Source organism: Echinops telfairi, unplaced genomic scaffold, assembly GCF_000313985.2.
Source record: "Echinops telfairi isolate 266 unplaced genomic scaffold, ASM31398v2 ScPeMD7_1;HRSCAF=3_0, whole genome shotgun sequence".
Classification (NCBI taxonomy): domain Eukaryota; kingdom Metazoa; phylum Chordata; class Mammalia; order Afrosoricida; family Tenrecidae; genus Echinops; species Echinops telfairi.
In genome coordinates this window covers 39,512,829-39,534,272 of record NW_022103896.1, presented here as the reverse complement: position 1 = coordinate 39,534,272, position 21,444 = coordinate 39,512,829, and the positions used below count along the sequence as shown (strand labels likewise).

At 40.2% G+C, this 21,444-nt stretch overlaps 1 protein-coding gene across 1 annotated transcript in view; it reads left to right on the top strand.

The window, feature by feature from the left end:
- VPS13B (vacuolar protein sorting 13 homolog B) overlaps positions 1-21,444 on the top strand; it is an 809,204-nt gene that overhangs the window by 388,418 nt on the left and 399,342 nt on the right. Inside the window, exons 22-23 of the mRNA XM_004697697.2 lie at positions 4,112-4,332; positions 13,442-13,645. Of these exons, the coding sequence (XP_004697754.1) occupies positions 4,112-4,332; positions 13,442-13,645 (425 nt within the window). The remainder of the gene's footprint in view (positions 1-4,111; positions 4,333-13,441; positions 13,646-21,444) is intronic.

Here is a 21,444-nt window from a genome sequence, read left to right as displayed (position 1 = left end):
TGTCTTACACTGACTTATGTCTCCCTTTACCCACTTTTCTGTTGTCCGTCCCCCTGGGAGGAGGTTTTATGTAGATCATTGTTATCGTACACCAGAGTTTTTAAATCCTTTCCTATTCTGATGGATAGTTAGGTTGTTTCCATCTTCTTGGTCTTGTGAAACAATGCTGCACTGAATATAAGTGTGCATATATGTCAGTCCGGATTCAGAACAGCCCAGATTGCTAGAAGGGTTGGTGGAGTTTTTAGAGCAGTTTTAGCTCTTGCCTTGTCGTGAATCTTGGAGCATATTGGAGGCAGGTCTGGGAATATTATTTTATCATTGTTGTTTTAAAAAGTACTTTTAATTTATTTTAATATTAAAGGACAACTTACACAGTTAGGATTTCTTGTACACTTAATGATGTTTTTCTTCATAGTTAGTGATTCTGCGAATTTTTGTTCCTGGATCTTAACTTTTATTAGGAAGAGTCTGCATTTCAAAACAGACAATCTTCATGCTAAGTAAAGGGACATAAAATAGAACCATAAGATATCTTTTTCAAAAAGGCTTAGAATGTGCTATATCTAATTTCAGTTTATTGTCTGATGCTAAAGAAGCAGCAGAAACATGCACTTGTATATCTGCGATAGTCCCAAAGTTATTTGGGAATTTTCGTTGTAGTTTGTCAAAATTAAATGCAGCACTTTCATTCAACATGATCACTACTTAGCATTTCTGGGACGAAGCAGAGTTTTTAAAACATTGTATACTTATATTTCAGTAACAGTTTTAAAATATGCATCCTGAAGTCATACCAAAATATTTTGAGTCAAATTTGACAGACTTTATTTTATAAATACCGTGAAACTTTGTGTAGGTTTAAAAATAATTTTGGAATTTGTTACAGATGATTTAGACTTTGCCATTCTTTCTGTGGGCAAAATGTTTTCAGTCTTAAGCCAGACCCAGTACCACAGTGCTAACTACATATTATCACGTACTTAACCCTGTTGTCAGGCAAGTTGCTGCAGACGGCTATGCCACTTGACCTTTTTGTCTGTTATTCATATCTGAATTTCAGCATTTTAATTTTGTACTTTCATTAACTGGTTTTGGTTAATACACTGAAAATGTTCAAACTTAACATGACCCTCCCTATCTTTTGGCTTGCAATGAGTGTAGAAAAGAATGGGTGACATCTGACTTCCTCCAGCATCACAGGAGAGGATAATTATACTCTACTTCAGCATTGGCCAGGGATGATGTCTAAAAGGCTGAGACCAGATATGCCTCAACCTCCAGGCTTCCTACCAGTTCTGACACCAACTGACCTTCCCTCAGCTTTCTCTACTTTTTAAAAATGGGTTTCATAATTCAGTGCAGGAGCTCTGGTAGTGTCGTGGACTGTGATCTGTCTGGCCAGCAGTTCAAAACCACCCGCAGCTCCTCAGAAGAAAGACTGCTTTCTATTCCCGTATACACTTACTGTCAGAGAAACCCACAGGGGTCACTATGACTCAACATTGACTGGATGTCAGGGAGTTCTAATTCAGTGCAGCGACCACACAGAGCTCATAGACAACACAATTATGGTGTTTATCAAGGACAGGAGCCATTCCAAGTGCTCGGATACAATTATTCAGGTAGAACTGCCTCTTCTCAGTCCTGCTCCCAGGCAGGTCCTTCTCCGGTTTTTGCTTTCTTGGCCATGTGGACTATGGTTCTTAGCTCAGCTTCAGCCATTTGCAAAGCTTTTTCTTTCAGGACTCCCAATAAATGCCCAAAGGACACTTCCAAACCCCCAAACCAATCTTACTGCCTAGGAGTTGATGCTGGCTCATAGCGAACCTATAGGACAGTGTAGAACTATCCTTGTGAGTTTCTGAGACTCTTTCTGGGAGTATAAAATCTTTTCTTTCTCCCAAAGGGCACATCACTTGGCCCTAATTCTCATCCCAAAGGCACCAACTTCTAGCTCTGTGGGTCAGAACAACAACAACAACAACAACAACAACAAAAGCTTCTAGCCCTACAAGCAGTGCCTGAAGGCACCCCACACTCCAGGCCAGCCCCCTGTCCAGATGTTCCCAGCTTTACTTGCTACGAAGTCCACTGCGCTGTCTCACTCTCTGGCTCCTGAGGAAGCTGTTGCTACTTCTCTGCCTAAGGCATGCGTGCTGTCTCCTTGATTGAAGCGGACCCTCCGTTCCAAAGGACTTGCTCTACTCCAAGTTTGTCTCTTTCTTTGTGAGGAGATTCTCCCTTCTTGCTGCTGTTGTCTCTTTTTATACTCAGCAAGATGGCAATCACAATTAACCCAGTTAACAGCCACTCACAGCTGAATCATACATGCTTCTTATTGTCTTCCCCCACTTAACCGGACTCATCATGGAAAAGTCATTTGGTGGGATTAACAAAAACTACCTAGAAGAGCCATAAGCCATTCATTGATTATGGGATGTATGTCTATTTCTCACATTTTATGGTAGGACCATTCTGATACTTGTCCTTTGATGATTTATCTCACCCAGCATAATGTTCTCCACAGTCAACCACGTTACAAGATGTTTTTGAACTGATTGTTCTTTATAGTTGTAGTCCTCCATTGTATGAGGGTACCACAGTTTAACCACGTGTCTTGATGAATATTTGATGTGGGAGTAACAAGACTAGCTATGGCTGGAAACTAACTGAGGAACTCTAACTGACTGCCCCTGAGTCAATTCTGACTCAAAGCGACCCTACGGGGCAAAATGGACCTGCTCTGTGAGATCTCTGGGGCTGTGCAGCTTTACTGCCTGTCTTCCATGAAGCCCGTGTCGGGGTGGAACATGGAACGCAGAGTTAACACAGTGTGTAACCCACTACGCCACCTGTACTGGGTCTTTTATCTGTGGCGCCAACCGAAACCAAGGTGACTCTATGACTTGTTCTCACAGAACTTGATCAGAGACTGTTGGCGGGCGATGCCCTCGAGCTGCTGGCCATACGGTCAGCAGTTAAACCCACCTGTGAATCCACAGGGGGAGGAGGACACTGTCAACCCCCATAAACAGTTAAAGCCTCAGAAGCACACGGGGCACTTCTGCCCTGTCCATTAGGGTTGCTGTGAGGCAGAATCAACTCGATGGCAGTGAGTTTGAGTGAATTAATTTTTATTTGTTTTTTAAAATCATTTTATTGGGGGTTCACACAATTCTTACCACAATTCATACATCAGTTGAACCAGGCATGTTTGTACATATGTTGCCCTCATTGTTTTCTAGACATTTACTTTCTATTGAGCCCTTGGTATCAGCTCTTCCCCCACTCCACCATAACCCCCCAATAGATTGTACATTGTTATTCTTTTCATCTCTCACACCGACCGCTGTCTCTCTTCCCCCATGTTTTTTGCTGTTCTTCCTCCTGTAAAAACGTGTATGGTTATGTGTCGGTCATCGTGACTGGTTCCCCCTTTCTCCCTTCCTCTCCCCCACGTCCCCCTACTCTTCTGGTATCTGAGTAAATTATCTTAATCACATGTATTTTGTTTTGTGTTTTCAAAACTTTTACACGTGAGGATTATTCAGAAAACATAGTGAAGCTCATTCTGGTTTTGACCCCAGGAGTTCTGATGACGTGATCTATAGCATAACTCAGGAATGTGTCATTTAAATAATTGCCCCTGATGATTCTGATGCAGGTCATCCAATAGACCAAAGTAGATAGTCTATACTTTTTCTCTTTCATTCCAGGACCAGATTTATGTTCATTGCTACATTTTCTTAATTTACCTCAATTTCTGTGCCTTCCAATGCACAATAGGCCTTAAGTTTCATACAACAACTCTGTAGAGTGAGGGAAGAAGTTTGTACTTAATATATTTTTTCGAATTTCTGTAATTTTTATTTGTGTATCTTTTAGAACATATGTAATATATTCCTATATAGTGTGTTATGACAAAATACAATTGTAAGCATTTTTTAAAGCTAGACTTAAGTAGTACCTTAAGGTTGTTTCTTGGTCTTCGGAATACTTTAATTTTATTTTATGATGCAGTGCTAAATGTTTTATGTCATAAATATAAAATATAGACAATTTACAGTTTTGTGTTATTTCCCTGCTCCTCCCCCCTATCCAACTTCAGGCGATGCTTTTCCTTGGACCATCAATGTACATCAATTCAGCATATATACCCTTCTCGGAAAACAAGTGACACTTTGCCTGGTGGGACCCATGGGCTGTACCTCTACTCTGGCTGTCACCTCTCAAAAACTACTGGCTTCAGGACCTGACCCAAGACATTCATTTGTTGTCTGTCTTCATGTTGACCTAGAGCCTCTGGAGATAAAATGCTCGAACCCCCAGGTTGGTACATTTGGTTTTTGAAAGAAAACTTAAAATAATGTGATTGAAGAACCGTTGTTTTCCATGTTGTTGAGAGGTTCTCCTCTCAGTGTCCTGCGTCTTTGAACTGGGCCATTAAGGTCAGGGTGGGGTGGGGGTGTCGATTAAGGAGATTTTTGAAGCTCTCTCAAGTTTTGTAACTGAAACTCTTCCAAAAATGTAATGGTAGCAGAATAAATGCATATTGACTGATGAAATGAAATCAGTTACAGATGTAGTTTTTAAACATTGAAGAAGCACTTTATTGTTGAAAGTCTAACCTCTTGCAATCTGCAGGTTTATATCTTAATATGGATTCACATCACCTGTGTTTCCATAACTTATTACTTGTATGTAATTAATAACCTATTTGGATAACCTATTTCTTTTATTTCAGGTAGACTTTTTATATTTTCTCATAGATTGTCAATGTTTACCAGTGTTAGTGGCTAGAAGCCATTTTTAAATTGTATTATGGTATATCCATATAATATATAGTATCAGGAGTAATAATATTAACATTATTCAGCAATACTATTTAATCATAAAAAGGCTGAAATGGATGGATTCATGGATTTTATCTATGGGTAAACAACATCCTAAGTAAAATATCACAATCATGCTGAGTGAAAAGGTTAGACAAAAAGAGTTCTAATATGAAATTTTACAGCAGGAAAACTGCTCATTGGTGACACCAGGGATGTATTGGAGATAAGCCATTGGAGTAGGAATGCTAGATTACTAAGGTATATGAATCCACTTTTAGGAATGATAGAAATGTTCATATTATTAATAGTTAATATTTAGTAGTAGCTCATTTCTCATTTAAAGCTCTATATTACAGGCAGTCTCCCTACTAATTAGAGCTTTCTACCAGAATCCTTATATGAGGGGTACCCTCCCCTTCACTCCTCCCCCCAAAATGGAAAAAAGCTACCCTGGGAAGAGCTTTCATAGTACACATTTTTCCTGCTAGGCAAACATCGAGCAACTTGCTCTGAGTTAGTGCACCCAGTGGTGTTGCCTGGGAAGGTTCTCTCTGGGCATAGTGAATTTTTTCATAAAAGCAGTTTCACGTGAACCTTGTTTTTGTGATGGCCAATTTAAGAGAACAGCGTGTGGCTGTGAAATTGTGTTTCCTGTTTGGGCAAAATGCCACAGAAACTGTTGTGATGTTGAACACAGCTTACAAGGATTGCTCTATGGGAAAAACTCAAGTGTACGAGTGGTTTTCTTGTTCCAAAAAAAGGGGAAATGTTGATTGATGACAAGCCTCGTTCCAGAAGTCTGGACCGGACAAAAATGTCGACTTGTAGTGCATTTGGATTTCGTTCCACCAGGTCAAACTGTTAATTAAGCTTTCTATTTAGAGGTTCTGAAAAGATTTATAGCAGTGTGCAACAAAAAAGGCTTGATTTGTGGCAGGTGGGGGAGTGGTTTTGCCACCACGACAATGCTCCTGCTCAGGCAGCCATCTCAGTGCGCTAGTTTTGGGCATAAAACAGCATGTCTCTCTTGCCCACATGCCTTACTTACCTGACCTCGCTCCATGCAACTTCTTTTTGCTTCTCTGAATGAAGAGGAACATGAAAGGACAGTGATTTGATGACATAGAAGAGGTGCTGTCAGCCATCCGAACAGATAAGTTTGAAAATTGTTTCCAAGAATGGAATCACAGCTTTTTGGGGAAAAAATGAAATATATAAGGGTGGTGGTGTTTTTTTTGGGGGGTACCCCTCATATTGTAGGTATTTCTGAGATTATCTGTGGAGGCAAACGGAGGGTAGTTCTACGCCACGCCACAGGGTTATCTAGAGCCATCTCCACTTAAAAAGTGCAATATTTGTTGCTTTTGTGATTTCAAACTCGAATGGCATTAATTCACAAAACGTTTTCTTTTGCTTGGACAATAAATGGTAGTGTCATTTGTTATGGTATATGATTAGATGCAATGGGGGGGACATCCCTGGTGATATAGTGGGTGCACATTGGCTGCTCACTGCAAAGTCAGCATTTAGAAGCCACCAGACACTCCTTGGGAGAGAGATGATGCTTTCTACTGCTGGAAAGAGTTACAGGAAACGTACAGGGGCAGTTCTGCGCTGTCTTATAATGTTGCTATGAGTTAGCAGTGAATTTTTGATGTTTAATTGATGTAATAATAATGCTCAACACTAGAGCCAGTTGTAGTTTTTATTGTTGTTATGACACGTAAGCCCCTTCTAAGCCGAGTCTTGGCGTACGTAGAGCTTGTTTCCCCTGGTATTTCCTTCCTATATCTTCTCCCTTCCTTTTGGCCTTTTCTCTGTTACCTGGCTTCCATAAATAGAATAGAACTTTTATTTTTTTAATTACACCAGGGCTGAATGAACTGCAGGCAGTCAGTCACATTGTGTCTAATAGTTAATCATTGACTGTAACCAAATTTTACTGATAAGTTGTTTGGAAATTTAAGTGAGATATGTGTGAAAAGACTTTTTACACTCTGAAATCAATGAGTGCTATTTTGTGTATTTAGATATGTGTTTTCCTATAGTAAGTGATACAGCTACTGGGGAGTGCTGGAACCATCCAGGGCTGGGGCTGCAGAAGCAGAAAGCTGCACTTTATCCTGGATTATGGGCTATCATAGAAAGGATTTTAATTGCCAAGGGGCAAAGGGGGAGCACCGAGTAATTTATTTTTCTTATGAAAAAGGAGCTGCAGGCCAAGTAAGTTCAGGAACTTATGGTTTAGACTAGCTCTGATGTATATGAAATATATAAAATATGAAACCTTCACAAATGGGTATGAATATCCCTGCTAGAAATTTAAGGCATTCCTGAAGGGATATCAAACCATGGCATGCACAGAGAATCAACAATCATTCAAAGATTCAGTGAGAGGTTAATGCTCTGGAATAGCCATCCCTTTTGCCAGATTAATCTGAATTTTAATGATAGCATATGAGATATCAAGTGAGCCTCTTTCTTGTGAGTGGTTGCTTTAGCCTATACATCCAGCCTCCTGGGTTATGTCAAAATTCCAAAAGATGACTTGATTTTTTTCCTAAATGAATTTAGCAAATATTTATCAAATCCAACACAGAACCAGATACCATGGAAACAAAGATGAATGAGACACACACACAAAGAAGGACACACCAACACCCCTCATAGTTCAACTGTTAGCCACACCAGATAAAGAGTAAATTGGGAAAAATACCAAGAAAATCCAAACCAAGCAAAACAAAAAGTGATGACTACACACAGGAAACAAAGCTTTGATGACCAGTTTCTTTCTCATGAGATACTACAGAGGCCAGAAGACCAGCGCCTTTAATCTGCTGGAATTAGAAAGAGCCTGACAATTCACAGTTCTAGATGAAGCAAAAAGAACTTTGAAGAATGAAGACTTACTGGAGACATTTTTAGGTAAAAGAAAATATAAACAACCAGTCATAAATAGAATTGAACCACAAGAAATGCTACAGGAGTTTCTTCATGTTGAAGGAAATGATACCATATCGTTGAGCATTTTTTTAAGTGTGCGTTGGTCAGTGAATTGACAATTCATATTACGGACGCAATTTTAAAAATTCAGTCATCTTTGTCTTTCATAACACTTTGTAAGAATGTTTCTTAGGTTGTAGAAATTCATACCGTGGATCTGGAATGCAGTCATTTGCCTTTAAAGGTATAATGATGTCTTTTGTCATGAGCAACAATCATTTGTATTCAAACATATCTTTCTCTTTATTATTTTCTGAGTTTCCTGCCAAATAAAAAAGAGCATCTGAGTACCTAAAATACACAAATATACAGGAGCATATCCCAGCAAACCCACTGCCATGCCGCCCATTCCGAACCCCGAGCAACCCCGTCAAGGGCTTCCAGGCTGTCGTCTCTTTTTCAGTGGGAGGCTGGTTGCCTTGACTTACTGACCATGGGGTAGCAGTTCTTTGCCTAACCTATGGTGCCACTAGAGCTCATTATCAAACTCAAACCACTGTCATTAGCTTAAATTGCTTTACTAGCCTTAGAACTTTGATACCATCCAAAGCCTTTAGATCAGCTGTTCTCAACCTGTGGGTCACTTCCCCTTTGGGGCTTGAATGACCCTTTCACAGGGGTTGCCCGATTCATAACCGTAGCAAAATGACAGTTATGAAGTAGCAACGAAAATAATTTTATGATGGGGGGGGTCACCACAACATGAGGAACTGTATTAAATGGTCGCGGCATTTGGAAGGTTGAGAACCACTGCTTTAGATGCGTCTTTAACCTGGTTGAAAATTTGAGGACTTTAATTCTTAAGAGTTTTTTCAGAAACTCTTGCCTTCTTCACTAATTTATCAAGTTGCCCCCAGTTTCCTCTGGTGACTTTGAGACACAAGTCTTTTGAACACTAAAAATTCTACTTATTTTACAGTAATAAAAATTTACTTATAAAGTAATACAATTTTACTTATTCTACGAAGTAAACAACAACAAGCAAGTCAGTGCCGGGTCCTTGATCCCCGCTGATGGCCGTCCTTTCTAGATCAGAATGAGGTTTTCCCTTTGTCCAAGTTCATCACCACCACACTTGCTCCTTGGGTGGACTCTAATCCCCAACCTTGTCATTAGCTATGAGCTCCAGAGTTGCAGTGAAATTTAAAAGATATGTGTAGAAGGTACTTAAACAAAAAAAGTACTTGACAAGGTCCTCAGAATATGGTAAATACTTAAAAAAAGTATTTTAAAAATAGCCATTTTCAATTTCATCCTTTATATAAAACTAGACTGGTTAAATATAGTGGCAAATAATTGTTTTGGAGTTGTTTTTTTAAAGCTGAGTTTTAAGGATTAGTAACAACCTGCATGAAAATAGCCTTCCTAAATCTGTATTCTCTTAGAGAGCTCTCAGCTGCCCAATGCTGGCCACTAGTTTCTTGGTGAAATTTCTTTCCTCCTTATTTCCATTGACATTGCATGTTCATGGTTTCTCTTCTACTTTTGTGATTGCTATTATTCTATTACCTTGTAAGACAAGCCCCCTCTACCTTTTTAATTGGGTCGCTATGTGCTCTTTATTCCTAGTGGCTCAGGAGGGCAGGGTTGAACTGCCCCATTGAATTCCTTAGGCTTTACTCAGAGCCCTGGTGGCTAGTGGGTGATCCTTGGGCTGCTAACCCCAAGGCCAGCTGTTTGAAACCATTAGCTGCTCTATGGGAGACAGATGAGGTTTTTTACCCCTGTAAAGATAGACAGACTCAAAACCACATAGGGGTAGTGCTGTTCTTATAGGCTTACTACAAGTCTAATCAACTGAATGAGAGTGAGTTTGGTTTTGAGTTCATCTATATGGAGTAGCTTGCCAGATCTTGTTCTTCTGAAGCTACTGGTGGGGTTCAAACCACTAACCTTTCAGGTTAAGAACTGTTGAATTCTTTTTAAATCATTTTACTGGGGGCTCTTACAGCTTTTATCACAATCCATATATCCATCCATTGTGTCAAGCACATTTACATTTGTTGTCATCATCATTTTCAAAAAGTTTCATTCTTCTTGAGCCCTTGAAATCAGCTCATTTCCCTCCCTCCCTCCCTCCCTCCCTCATGAACCCTTGATAATTTACAAAATATTATTTTTTTCATGTCTTATACCGACCGCTGTCTCTCTTCACCTACTTTTCTGTTGTTCATCCCCCTGGGAGGGGGTTATATATAGATCATTGTGATCAGTTTCCCTCTCTTCTCCCACCTTCCCCCTACCCTCCTGGTATAGCTACTCTCATTATTGGTCCTGAGAGTTTTATCTGTCCTGGATACCCTGTGTTGCAAGTTCTTATCTGTACCAGTGTACATGCTCTGGTCTAGCCAGATTTGTAAGGTCTAGCCAGATTTGTATCATGATTTGGGGTCATGATAATGTGGTGGGAGGGGGTGAACATTAAAGAACTAGAGGCAAGTTGAATGTTTCCTTGGTGCTATACTGCACCCTGACTGGCTAGTGGTCTCTTCCTTGTGATCCTTTTGTGAGGGAATGTCCAATTGTCTGCAGATGGGCATTGGGTCTCTACTGTGCTCTCCCTCTGATTCACATGGATATGATTTTTTTGTTCTGTTGATACCTGATACCTGATCCCATCTCATGATCACACAGGCTGGTGTGTTTCTTCCATGTGGGCTTTGTTCTTCTCAAACCCACTGAGTTTTTAACCATTGTGCCTCCAGTGCTCCTCAGGAAAGGATGCCAAAATCCCAAACCACTGCCCCAAGTTGATTACAATTACAGCTACCCTCTGCACAACAAAACAAAACCCTCTCTGGTCCTGCACCCGCCGCAGAACTGTTCTCATCTTGGAGCCCCGTGTGGCAGCCATGGTGCCAATCCATCTCTAGAAGGCATTTTCTTTTGCCCCCCTCTACTTACCGAGCATGATGTCCTTCTGCAGGGGCTGGTCTCTCCTGGCAACATGTCCAAAGTACATGAGACAGAGTCTCTCCATTTTTGCCTCCAAGGAGTATTCTATCTATCTGTACTTCTTCCAAGACAGATTTGTTTGTCCTTTTGGCAATCCATGATACTTTTCAATATGCTTCACAAGCATCAAAATTCAAACTCCTCTCTTTTTCGGTCTTCCCTATTCCGTGCCCAACTTTCCCATGTGTATGAATCAATCGAAAATACCATGGCTTGGGTCAGGTGTGCCTTAGTCTTCAAATTACCCCTGCCCCCTTGCCCTTCAACCCCTTAAAGAGGTCTTGTGCAGCAGATTTACCTGATGCAGTGGGTCCTTTGGTCTCTTGATGGCTGCTTCCCTGAGCCCTGATTGTGGCTCCCAGCACGATGACACCCTCGACAACGTCCGCATTGTCACCATTTACCATGACGTGACCTCTGAGTCTGGTCATGAGGATGTTGGTCTTCTCCAACTCATAGTGACCGTATATATAGGGTTGTTGAGACCGGGTATCTTTTAGGAAGGAAGACCAAAGAAAAATGGGTGTATTTGAACAGTGGTGTTGGCAACAAACATTAAAAGTACCACGGACTGCCAAAGGAACCAGCAGACTTGTCTTGGAAGGAGTACACCCAGAATGCTCCTTAGAGGAAAGGATGGCGAGACTTCACCTCATGTACTTTGGACATGTTCTCATAAGAGACCAGTCCCTGGAGAAGGACATCATAGTTGGTAAAGTAAAGGGCCAAGGGAAAAAGAGGAAAGCCCTGGATAAGATGGGCTGACACAGTGCCCTACCAGTGGGCACGGGCCAGGGCAGTGTACATAGGTTGCTATGAGCTGGAGCTTAAAGGTCTGCACCTAACCACAACAGTGCCATGGGAACTACTGGCTCACTGACTAGATGCCACAGATCAGCACCAGCTGATCACACTCCGCCTGCTGGGGAAATTGCCTGCGCCGTGGGGGTGGGGTGGGGGTGGTAACAGAGAGGTATTTAACCCCTTATTAACTCTGATCACTTCTTGATCTGGGCTCTTGCCTGTGGTGTTCTTAGAGTTTAGAATGACCTTTTTTTCCCACCCAAGTCCCTTTTTCTCTTCCAGGGATACAGCCCACTGAGGCTTTGCTCACTCTCTCCAGACCCATTAAGTCTCTCTTCTCATGGCCATAGATGTCGAAAAGTAAAAACATGTTTAAACTTTGTCAGAGCTTGGTTGATACTTTCAGTCTATAACACCTGGGTCATATTCAAACAATTATTTAATGCTAACAGTTTAAGGACATCAGAAGTAGTGACAATAAAAGTAGTAGTACTTTGAAGTAAATTGTATGCTATATGACCAGTTTAGAACCTGTGTTTTTCTTTTTTTTTTACTTTCACTGTTTTATTTGTCTACTTGTTTAATAAACAGCAAAATAAGCTTTTATCTATTTAGTTTGCAGCACAGAATTAGTTCTTTTGTGAGAAAAATTACCTCATCATCACAATGCACAAAATAATTTGAACTGCAGTTTTTCTAAGACACTTTTTCACAACCTCTACACATTAGATTGTTTTTTAGCAAAATGAGCCAGGGATCAAGACTTCACCACACAAATGACATGGGAGTGGGGGAGTGGGGTGGGGTGAGGTGGGGTAGAGAACTGTGAACCCAAGTGCTGCTTTCTATCAAATAAGGATTGACAACAGTGTTTTTATGCATCTGTTCTGCCCACATAAGAAGCCAGCTTCGTCATCTGGATGTTTCCTGGGGCTGTAACATCTTATAAATATGAGAATTTCTTTCTTTCTTTTTTTAATAGTGGCAAGTAGAATATGGTGTCCAGCTGTGGATTTGCTTATAAATTTCGTTTGCATTTTTCCCCCTGGGCTTGTTTTATACAGTGGATGGCAATGTGTTGTCATACAAGTTCCATGATTAATGCTTATTTATGAAGTCTTATGTAAATATCTTAGAACTTAGTCAAACAATCTACAAGTTAAACAGAATAGTTTTGTGGACCCTCCACCCGAATATTGGAATGACATAACCCAGGGGGACAGTAGGTTGGGCAGTTTATATTTTTTATCTATAGAAAAGTCTTATGTGTAACATTTTCCTTTTCTTTATTCTGTATGATGCCATTCATTTTCAATTTACTTTGCTGTATAAAAAGTCCAGCCTCAAGTTTATTCATCAGAAAATTCGCAATATTGTAGATATGGAAATCATTCATAAATAATAATGGTAATTGTATTTTATTTTATTAAGCAATTGTATTAATCCGCATGTATTTGAATCTTAATTTTTAGTCTTGTCCTGTTTTTAAGAGGTGTTTCTTTGTGTTGATTCTGTTATTCATACATGAAAAGAAATCTGTCCCATAATCTATGTTTATCTTAGCCAAATACTAGGGTACTTAGGAAAGATCACAAGATGAGTATTTTGCAAATTTCAAGTGTGAGTAAGGTCATTATGTCTTTTTCAAACTTCAGTTTTGCTAAAGTGTCTTAAGATTTAAAGCATGCTAAGTACATTATTTTTTCTACATTTCTCCTGAGACTCATAGTGTCCATGTTGCATGGTAGATTCTTGTTTCCTGGACTGGTTTTCATTTTCTCATATTTTATATTGATTAGCAATTGAAAGACTTGATTTCCCCTCTTTTTCTTTCTTCTCAGGTCCAGCTATTATATGAGTTAGCTGATAACATGAATAAAGTCTGGAATAAGATTCAGAAGAGAGGGAATCTAAGCCCATCTTCAGCCTACCCTGAGGCCATCATAGGGGCTGCCCCAAGCTCTCCAGTTAGAAGCAGCGTGGGCACAGCTCCACCAGACACCAGCACGTGCAGCCCGTCTGCCGAGATGGGCACTACTACTGAGGTGAGCGCTTCCGAACCACTGGGTTCCCAAATGAAGGGTTGCATGTTATACAAGGAGTACTACCTCATGAGTGAGAAGGAAGATGATCTCACCACTGTGGAAGTTGACAGGTTCAGAAAGCTCTTGAGGAACTGTGGTGGCAGTGGGTGGTTATGTGTTATGGTTCTTTTAGGTCTAAGTATCTTTATCATTTTCAGGTGATGGGGCTAGTTCAGGATTAATTGGGGCCTATGAAATGAGAAAAGCTGAGACAAGGTGAAGTATGCTTCTTCAAAAGTATGGAAATGTAGAGGCTAGGAGGGGAGGGACTAGGGGTGGCAAGGTCCTTCCTTTTTAATCCCTGTGCTGCTCTTGAATCAGTGTGTGATTGTTACCTTCCAAGCCTTGTCAGACCAATAACCTCTCCTTACCCACTCACCATAACGCCCCCCACTCCCGACTTTATTATAATATTGATCCTTCACTCAGCAATGCCAGTGTGTGGTCCTTTCATATAACAGTATTTTATTCCTCCCATTATCCTGAAATTAAAATAAAAAGTAATTTAACCTTCCTAGGCACATAATTTCAGAAGGTATAATATCCTAAATACAACATAAAAGGTAATAATTTATGGTACAAGAATATGTATTTCTATATGTAAATACTTGGACATGTGTACATTAAAAGTCATAGTAGTGAGCTATATACATTTACTGTGTGTGTGACAGCTGCAGGTAGACTGAAGATCTGTGTTATATACCAGAGGCAGATTGCTGATGGTTAGGGGTTGTTGGTTGTTTTGTTGTTTTTGAAATAGTGACAAATTCTGGGTCAAGTTTCAGAGTTCCATCTTTCATTCATTTCAGTGGTTGTATGTCTTGAACTACCTATATATTTTTTTTCAAATTGTAAAAATATAGTTTGGGTTTAGATGTAAAATTGAATTAGATTTTATGCTCATATATATTTTTCAAAACCATTTTATTGGGAGCGAATACAGATATCATTCCATAGTTCAATCACGTCAAGTAGTACTGTTCAGTTGCTACAACAATCAGTTTCAAAACACTCTCTTCTCTCTTGTACTCCTTGATATTAGCTCCACTTTACCCTCGTAGTTTTAAGCAGAATGTTCACCTACATAAATACACACACACACACACACACACACACACACACACACGGCGTTCTTCATTTTGCAGGACTACCCTAATTCATGATAAGGCCTCTTGAATAAATAAATGCAAAACAACTAAATGACATTAGTGAGCCAGTCATTGAGTGAACCCAGATCATCCTCCTCCATGATCTCAGCGCCTACTAGAGGTTGAACTCTCCACACACTAAGGTTTTGTGGTAGTTTTATTGCCTAGAGAGAGTCATCATTTCCTCTGGAAACAAAACAATTGGCAAATTCAAGCTGGTGGAATGTCAAATAAAGAATAATTAATATTTGGGTTTTAAGAGTCACTAAATGCCATCAAACCCCATTAAAAGAGTAAATTTCACCTACTACGAGGCTTTTACATTTTTTCCAATTGAACTATTTGACACCAATGCATAAACACCTCTTCTAAACTGCTTATTTTAGACTTTAAAAAGCACAAAACCTGAGTAGTGGGGATTTCTTTTGGTGTTTTTTTTGTTTTTTTTTTTTTTGCGGGGGGTGGGGGTGGGCGGGGGTTGTTTTGTTTTGTTTTCTCTTCAAATGAGCAAAACTTTGACAGTGTAAGAAGCAAAGGCCCCTTCAAAGACTGCAGCCTTCAATATGGATTACAGTTCAATGTAAAGCAAAGCAAGATCCTCGCATCTGGACTAGTTGACATCTTGCTTGGTAAAGTAGAAGGTCAGCGAGAAAGAGGGGGCCCTTAAAGAGATTGATTACACAGTGGCTGTGACATTGAACTCCAGCATGGCAACAACTGTGAGGATGACCGAAGACCAGGTAGTGTTTCAATACTGTTCTATATCGTTTCACTATGAGGAAGAATCAACTTGGAGGCAGCTAAGAACAATAGGAAACTGGTGGACAATATCCCTTCTTGGAGAGGGACAGTGGATTCTTAGAGATTTTCAATGTTTGTTACCCTAAGAAGACAGGAACCCTGAGGGCAGCAGTCAGCTTTCATAAAGATGTACAGGTATAGGCACTTCTACTTTGGTCTGATAAGATCTGCCTGGTTCATAATCCATCTGAGAGCAATGTTCTTTTAGAATATATACCTACAGGTGAAAGCTCTGCAGTGAAGAAGTCCGATGGTAAAGAAAGCTGTCCAGATTAACTGAACGCAACAGTTCCCAAAGAAGCTCTCTCTTTTTCTTTTCTTTCTTTCATAGCTTTCCTAATGTTCCTACAAAGGATGTTGTTGCTGTTAAGTGCTATCATTAATTGTTGTTGAAATGGTCTAACTCATAGCAATCATAAGCATAACAAAAGAAACCATTCAGTGTGTTGAGCCCATTGTAACCACTTTGCCAATCATCTCCTTTAGGATTTTTCTTTTTTTCACTGATAGTTCTTTTCCAAGCATGATGTCATCTAGGGGCTGGTCCATTTTGAAACCGTGGCCAAAGCATTTGACAGTCTTGCAATCCTCTCTCATAAGTAGCATGCGTGCCATACCTGTTCCAAGACAGATGTATCGGTCTTCTGGCATTCTGTGGGTGTATTTAGGAGTCTTTGTCGGCACCATTACTCAAAGCGAGCAGTCCTTCACTTTCCCTGTTCACGGTTCAGCTTTCACGTGTGTTTGAGGTGATGAAAACACCATGGCTTTGGTCAGGTGTATTTTAGTTTTCAAAAAGGCATCTTTGCTTTTGACACTTTCAAGAGTTTGTTTTTGTTTTTTTTGCTGTAGATTTTTCCAGTGCAGTCTGCCCTTTGATCTTTTGATTGCGTGTGCCATGGGCTTCTAAAACATTTTTAAAAAATTCAAGTAATGTGGCCTTTTACATTTCATATCTTCAATTTTGTATTCAACTATTTAAACTACTTGTCACCACCTCCCACCCTCCCCTACCCCCAGCCTCTGCCTTGCATTCACTTACCTTGCCACTGCCACTGACTCCTCTTTGCCTTCTTATGGCTTGCTGTCAACTTCCTAGCCTCTTGCCTCATCTTCTTGTACTTGCACACCACCCTCTCTTTATCCTGCAAAGTCTGTTCCCTTTGGTGTGAAAGTCATGGTCTTGTTTCAGTTTTGTTGTTGTTGTTTTCTTTATAACAGTGGTCTCATAAAATATTTGTCCTTTAGTGATTAACTAACTTCACTGAGCACAGTGTTTCACAGGGCGATCTGTGTCATAAGGTGTGCTTTGTGGTTTCGTGAATGATTTTTAACCATGCAGAGTATTCCATTGTGGGTGTACTGTATACCAAAATTTCATTATCCATTTGTGTCAGGCATGGTTCTCTAGAGAAACAAAACCAGGGCAGTATATATAGATTATATATAAACAGGGTTTATATAGATTATATCTATATAAAAGGATAGATTTAACAGGGAATCTAGGACAAATAAACCCCTCAGGACCAATGACGTGCTCTATGTAGAAAGACAGTACAAGGATTAGAGAAAGATTAATAACTTACAGAGAACATACTTAGTAAATACTTTGATAAAGTAAGTTGTCAAAGCTTGAGTTGATAAATTGCTTGATTTTTGAAACAATACAAGACCAGAAAAGTTATGGCTCACATGGAATGATTATATATATTGGTCTCATATCTAGGGATTGTTGTTCAAAGTATAATGTTTGTGTAGTAAGCTGGGTTGACAAGAGAAACAAATTCAGTGACACATATGTGTAAGAAATAGCTTTAAATCAAGAAGTAATTATTTATCAATAAAACATCTCAGCCAGTCTAACTCAAGTCCATAAGTACGATACTATTCCATCAGTCCCTCTTCAGACTCACACATATACATGCAATGACGCAGAATGCAGGAAGATCACAGGCCTATGGGTATAAAGACTTGTGGATCCAATGGCAGTAGATGTGTCTCCATGGCCCTGGCAGGTCTCAGACTTGCTGGCATGATGGTGAAGGAAGAGAGAGATGGAAGTTTCCAGGGCCCCCCCTTTTGAGATGGGCATGCCCACGAGGAGGTACCATCAGGCTTTGACTGGATTGACAGGCTAGATTCTACATCTACACTTTCATATCTTCTAGTTGATATGTAACTACCACAATGTGAATGATGCAGTCTAGAGCTGCGCTGTATTCAATTTATATGTTAGGATACACCGATAATGATGCAATATATGATAAAGATGAACATGCCCTGGGATTATGCTAAAGGATGTACTAATTTATTCTTAGGGATCTGTGGATATTTTGCTTACTAATTTATTCTTAGGGATCTGTGGATATTTTGCTTAGTACCATTTAAAGTAGATTTTTAAAAATGATTTAGATGCAGGCAATAATTTTATTTTTAATAGATTTATAATAAATAATGATAGACTAGATAATGGTTGTCTTCATTATGCAAAGTGATGAAGTTAAGAAAGGGAGAGATTAAGAAATAGACATTTTGCTTAATCTGTGAAAAAGAAATTTTATTTTAATAAATTAATTTCTTATATTCAATTAATGTATTAGAATGTGAGTTAGTTAATTGTGCCAGCCTGGCCGATAATCACATGTGGGGCTAATTGAAAGGCAGAGGGATAAATGGGTAGTGAGCCTCGCCTTTCTAGTTCTTGGGTCTCTTGTTTTGTGATGGTTGCACCGGGTGCAGCTGCCTTAGCAGTTCCCTGCTTCAGCTTGCAAGATTGATTTCCTACAAGACATCCCCAAGGAGAAGCTACATGGACCTATCCCGATGCAGCCCTGGGTGCTGGAGCAGCCGTGTGGAGACCCCTGCTAGTGCTGAGATGCTTATTCATTTACTGACTCAGCTTTCGTCTTGCAGTCGGCATCATTGCCTCTGTTTTGTGAGGTGGAGGACTTTGTGGACTGGTGTTGGGTTAATGGGTTAATGTTGGACTTGTGGGCTTGGGCAGCATTGGGTTGGGATGTTTTCGTGATGCACCTTTTCTTTACATAAAACTCTTTCTTATATATGAGTTGCTGTGGATTTGTTTCTCCAAAGTACCTAGACTAATACAGAATGTGAACCTTATATCTGATAGCGTTATAACGTTAAAAATAAAAATGATCAGGGTTTTGTACTAGCTATGAATTTAATCTCATCTTTTTGGCTAAACCCAACATTGAAGGCATCTTACTGCAAGAGATTAGTAAATTAACATTCAAAGAAACTAAAGTAACTCACAGAATGCAATGTGAGGGAAAGAGGGGTAGTAACTATTTTCAAAGTAGAACCCCTTCTCTTGTTTACAATCCGATTGAACTGAGTAGATGCTGACTCACAGCAACCCCAGAGGAAAGGTTGAACTGCACTCTTGGATTCCAGAGAAAGTAAGTACGTATTTATGAGAAGAGAAAGCCTCATTTTTCTTCCACAGAGTGACTGGTGGCTTTGAACTGCTGACCTTGTGTTTTTCAGCCCAAATTGTAACCAATGTTATTGCGGTTCTTTGAAATATCACTTTAAATATATTTTTGTTATTTTAATGAATTTACGTGAATATTTAAAAGTTTAGCTTGCCAAATGGGAATAAGTTTTTACCTCTCACTAGAGGTGGTGCTGAATGAATGGTCCAGGGAGGACTTCTACAACAGGTAGAGTAGACATGTATATTTTGTTTTGATTTCTTTAAATCTTTGGGTTTATTTACATAAATTTGCAAACCCCAAATCCTCATAACTGGATGATAGGTAGCATCATGATAAACTTAGAAGATTGAAGTTGTTGAGGATTTTGTCTTGTGTGGACCCACAATCAGTGCTCCTGGAAACAGCAGTTGAGAACACATTGCATTGGATACGTTTGCCTAAGACCTCGTAAGTGTTGAAAAGCAAAGATGGTACTTTGAGGACTAATTTACCCTTGACCCAAGCCATGGTATTTTCGTTTGCCTCATGTGCATATGAAAGTGGGATATTGACTAAGGAAGACTGTGGAAGAACCCCTGCATTTGAATGATGGTTCTGGTGAAGGCTAGTGAAAGCGCCATGGGCTGGCAGAAGAAAAAGAAACCTTGGAAGAAGTATAGCAAGAGTGCTCCCTAGAGACAAGGATGACAAGACTTTGTGTGGCAGACTTTGAGAAGACAATCCCTGTAGAAGGCCATCATGCTTGGTGAAGTGCAAGGGCAGTGAAAAAGAGGAAGACCTTCACCAAAATAGATTCACCATGGGCTCAAACAATTGTGAGGATGCAAAGGACGGAGCAGTGCTTTGTTCTGTCACTCTGAGGGTCACTCTGAGTAGGAATTGGCTCAGTGCGCCTGACAACAATAACGTGTATTTGAACACAGCGTTACTGGAATGTTCTAGCAGCCCTGTGCTCCCCAGAGTAAGCCTTAGATCAGTAATTCTTTGATTGTAAGGCAACTTTCTTTTAGCAATTCTATCATGGAACAGTGCTATCTATATAGGGCGTGTCCTGGTAGCCCTATGGATTAGACTGTAGGCTCTCAATTCTAAGGTTGGTGCTTCAAATCCAGGAGTAGCTTGTGGGGAAAAGATGGGGCTGTCTGCTCCTGTAAAAATGTACAGTCTGAGAATCCCATCATAGCGTCTCTGAGTCAGAAATGAGCCCGTGGCAGTGGGTTGGTTTTGGGGTTGTCTGTATATGGGAAAGGTTTCATTCTCCGTCCTCTCACTTCTCCCTCTCTCGTCACTGCTCATGGTGACTGGATTCGATCAGAAGCTGGTACACAGGGAACTCAGTGATACTGTCCCTATAGGTTAGCACCCGAAGCAGAGAAAGAGCACTTGAAGGGATATACAACACTTATATATTACAGCTATTTCATACTTTATCTAGAACTTATATTGTGTTAGTCTGGGTAGACTAGAGAAACAAATCCATGGACACACATATATGTATAAGGAAGAGGTTTATATACAAGAGCAATTGTACATTAAGAAAACATCCCAACCCAGTCCAGTCCATAAGTCTGATATTAGCCCATATGTCCGATACCAATCTATAAAGTCCTCTTCAGACTCACGAAACACATGCAATGAAGCCAAATGCAGGATGATCACAAGCTAGTGGGTAGAAAGTCCTTGAGTCCAGGGCATTGTAAGTATCTCAGCGCTGCCAGGGGTCTCTCTCTGGCTTCTCTGGCTTTAGAGGTCTGTTTGTATCCATGTGACTCATCCGGCTCAGGCCACTAGGGTAGTTCCATGTGTCTTGTCAGCTGCAATGTCTCCCAGGGTGTGTGTAGTGAGTCTCCCACCTCCAAGGAGGAAATACTGGAATTCCCAGAATCCTTAGGGCAAGGTGGTGCCCACACAGAGGCCTCATTTGCTATGATCTGATTGATAAGCTAGACTCCACCGTACCCTCTTAATCCTCAGATTGACAAGTGGTTATAGATCTACCGCATGTATGTGTTTGCAATAGTTAAGGGAAATGTTCATTTTATCGTAGTTTGTTATGTTGCTTGAAGTCTACTTATCTCTTGAACATTTCTCTGCCATCATTGGGCACTGAGAATGGCCTTTTGCATTTTGTTTTTCTCACTGAGCTTTGTCTTATGTTAGGTGCTCAATATGATTGATTGCTTTTTAGTCCAAGAGTGTTGTGGTACAGGAATAATGACTTTTATGAACTTGGAGAACCCTGTTGGCAGACTATGAAGCATGATAGTGGGACAGGAGGAGAATCAAGGGAAATAGAGGAAAGAGCTGGGAGGCAAAGGGCATTTATAGAGCTCTAGATAAAGACATGTAC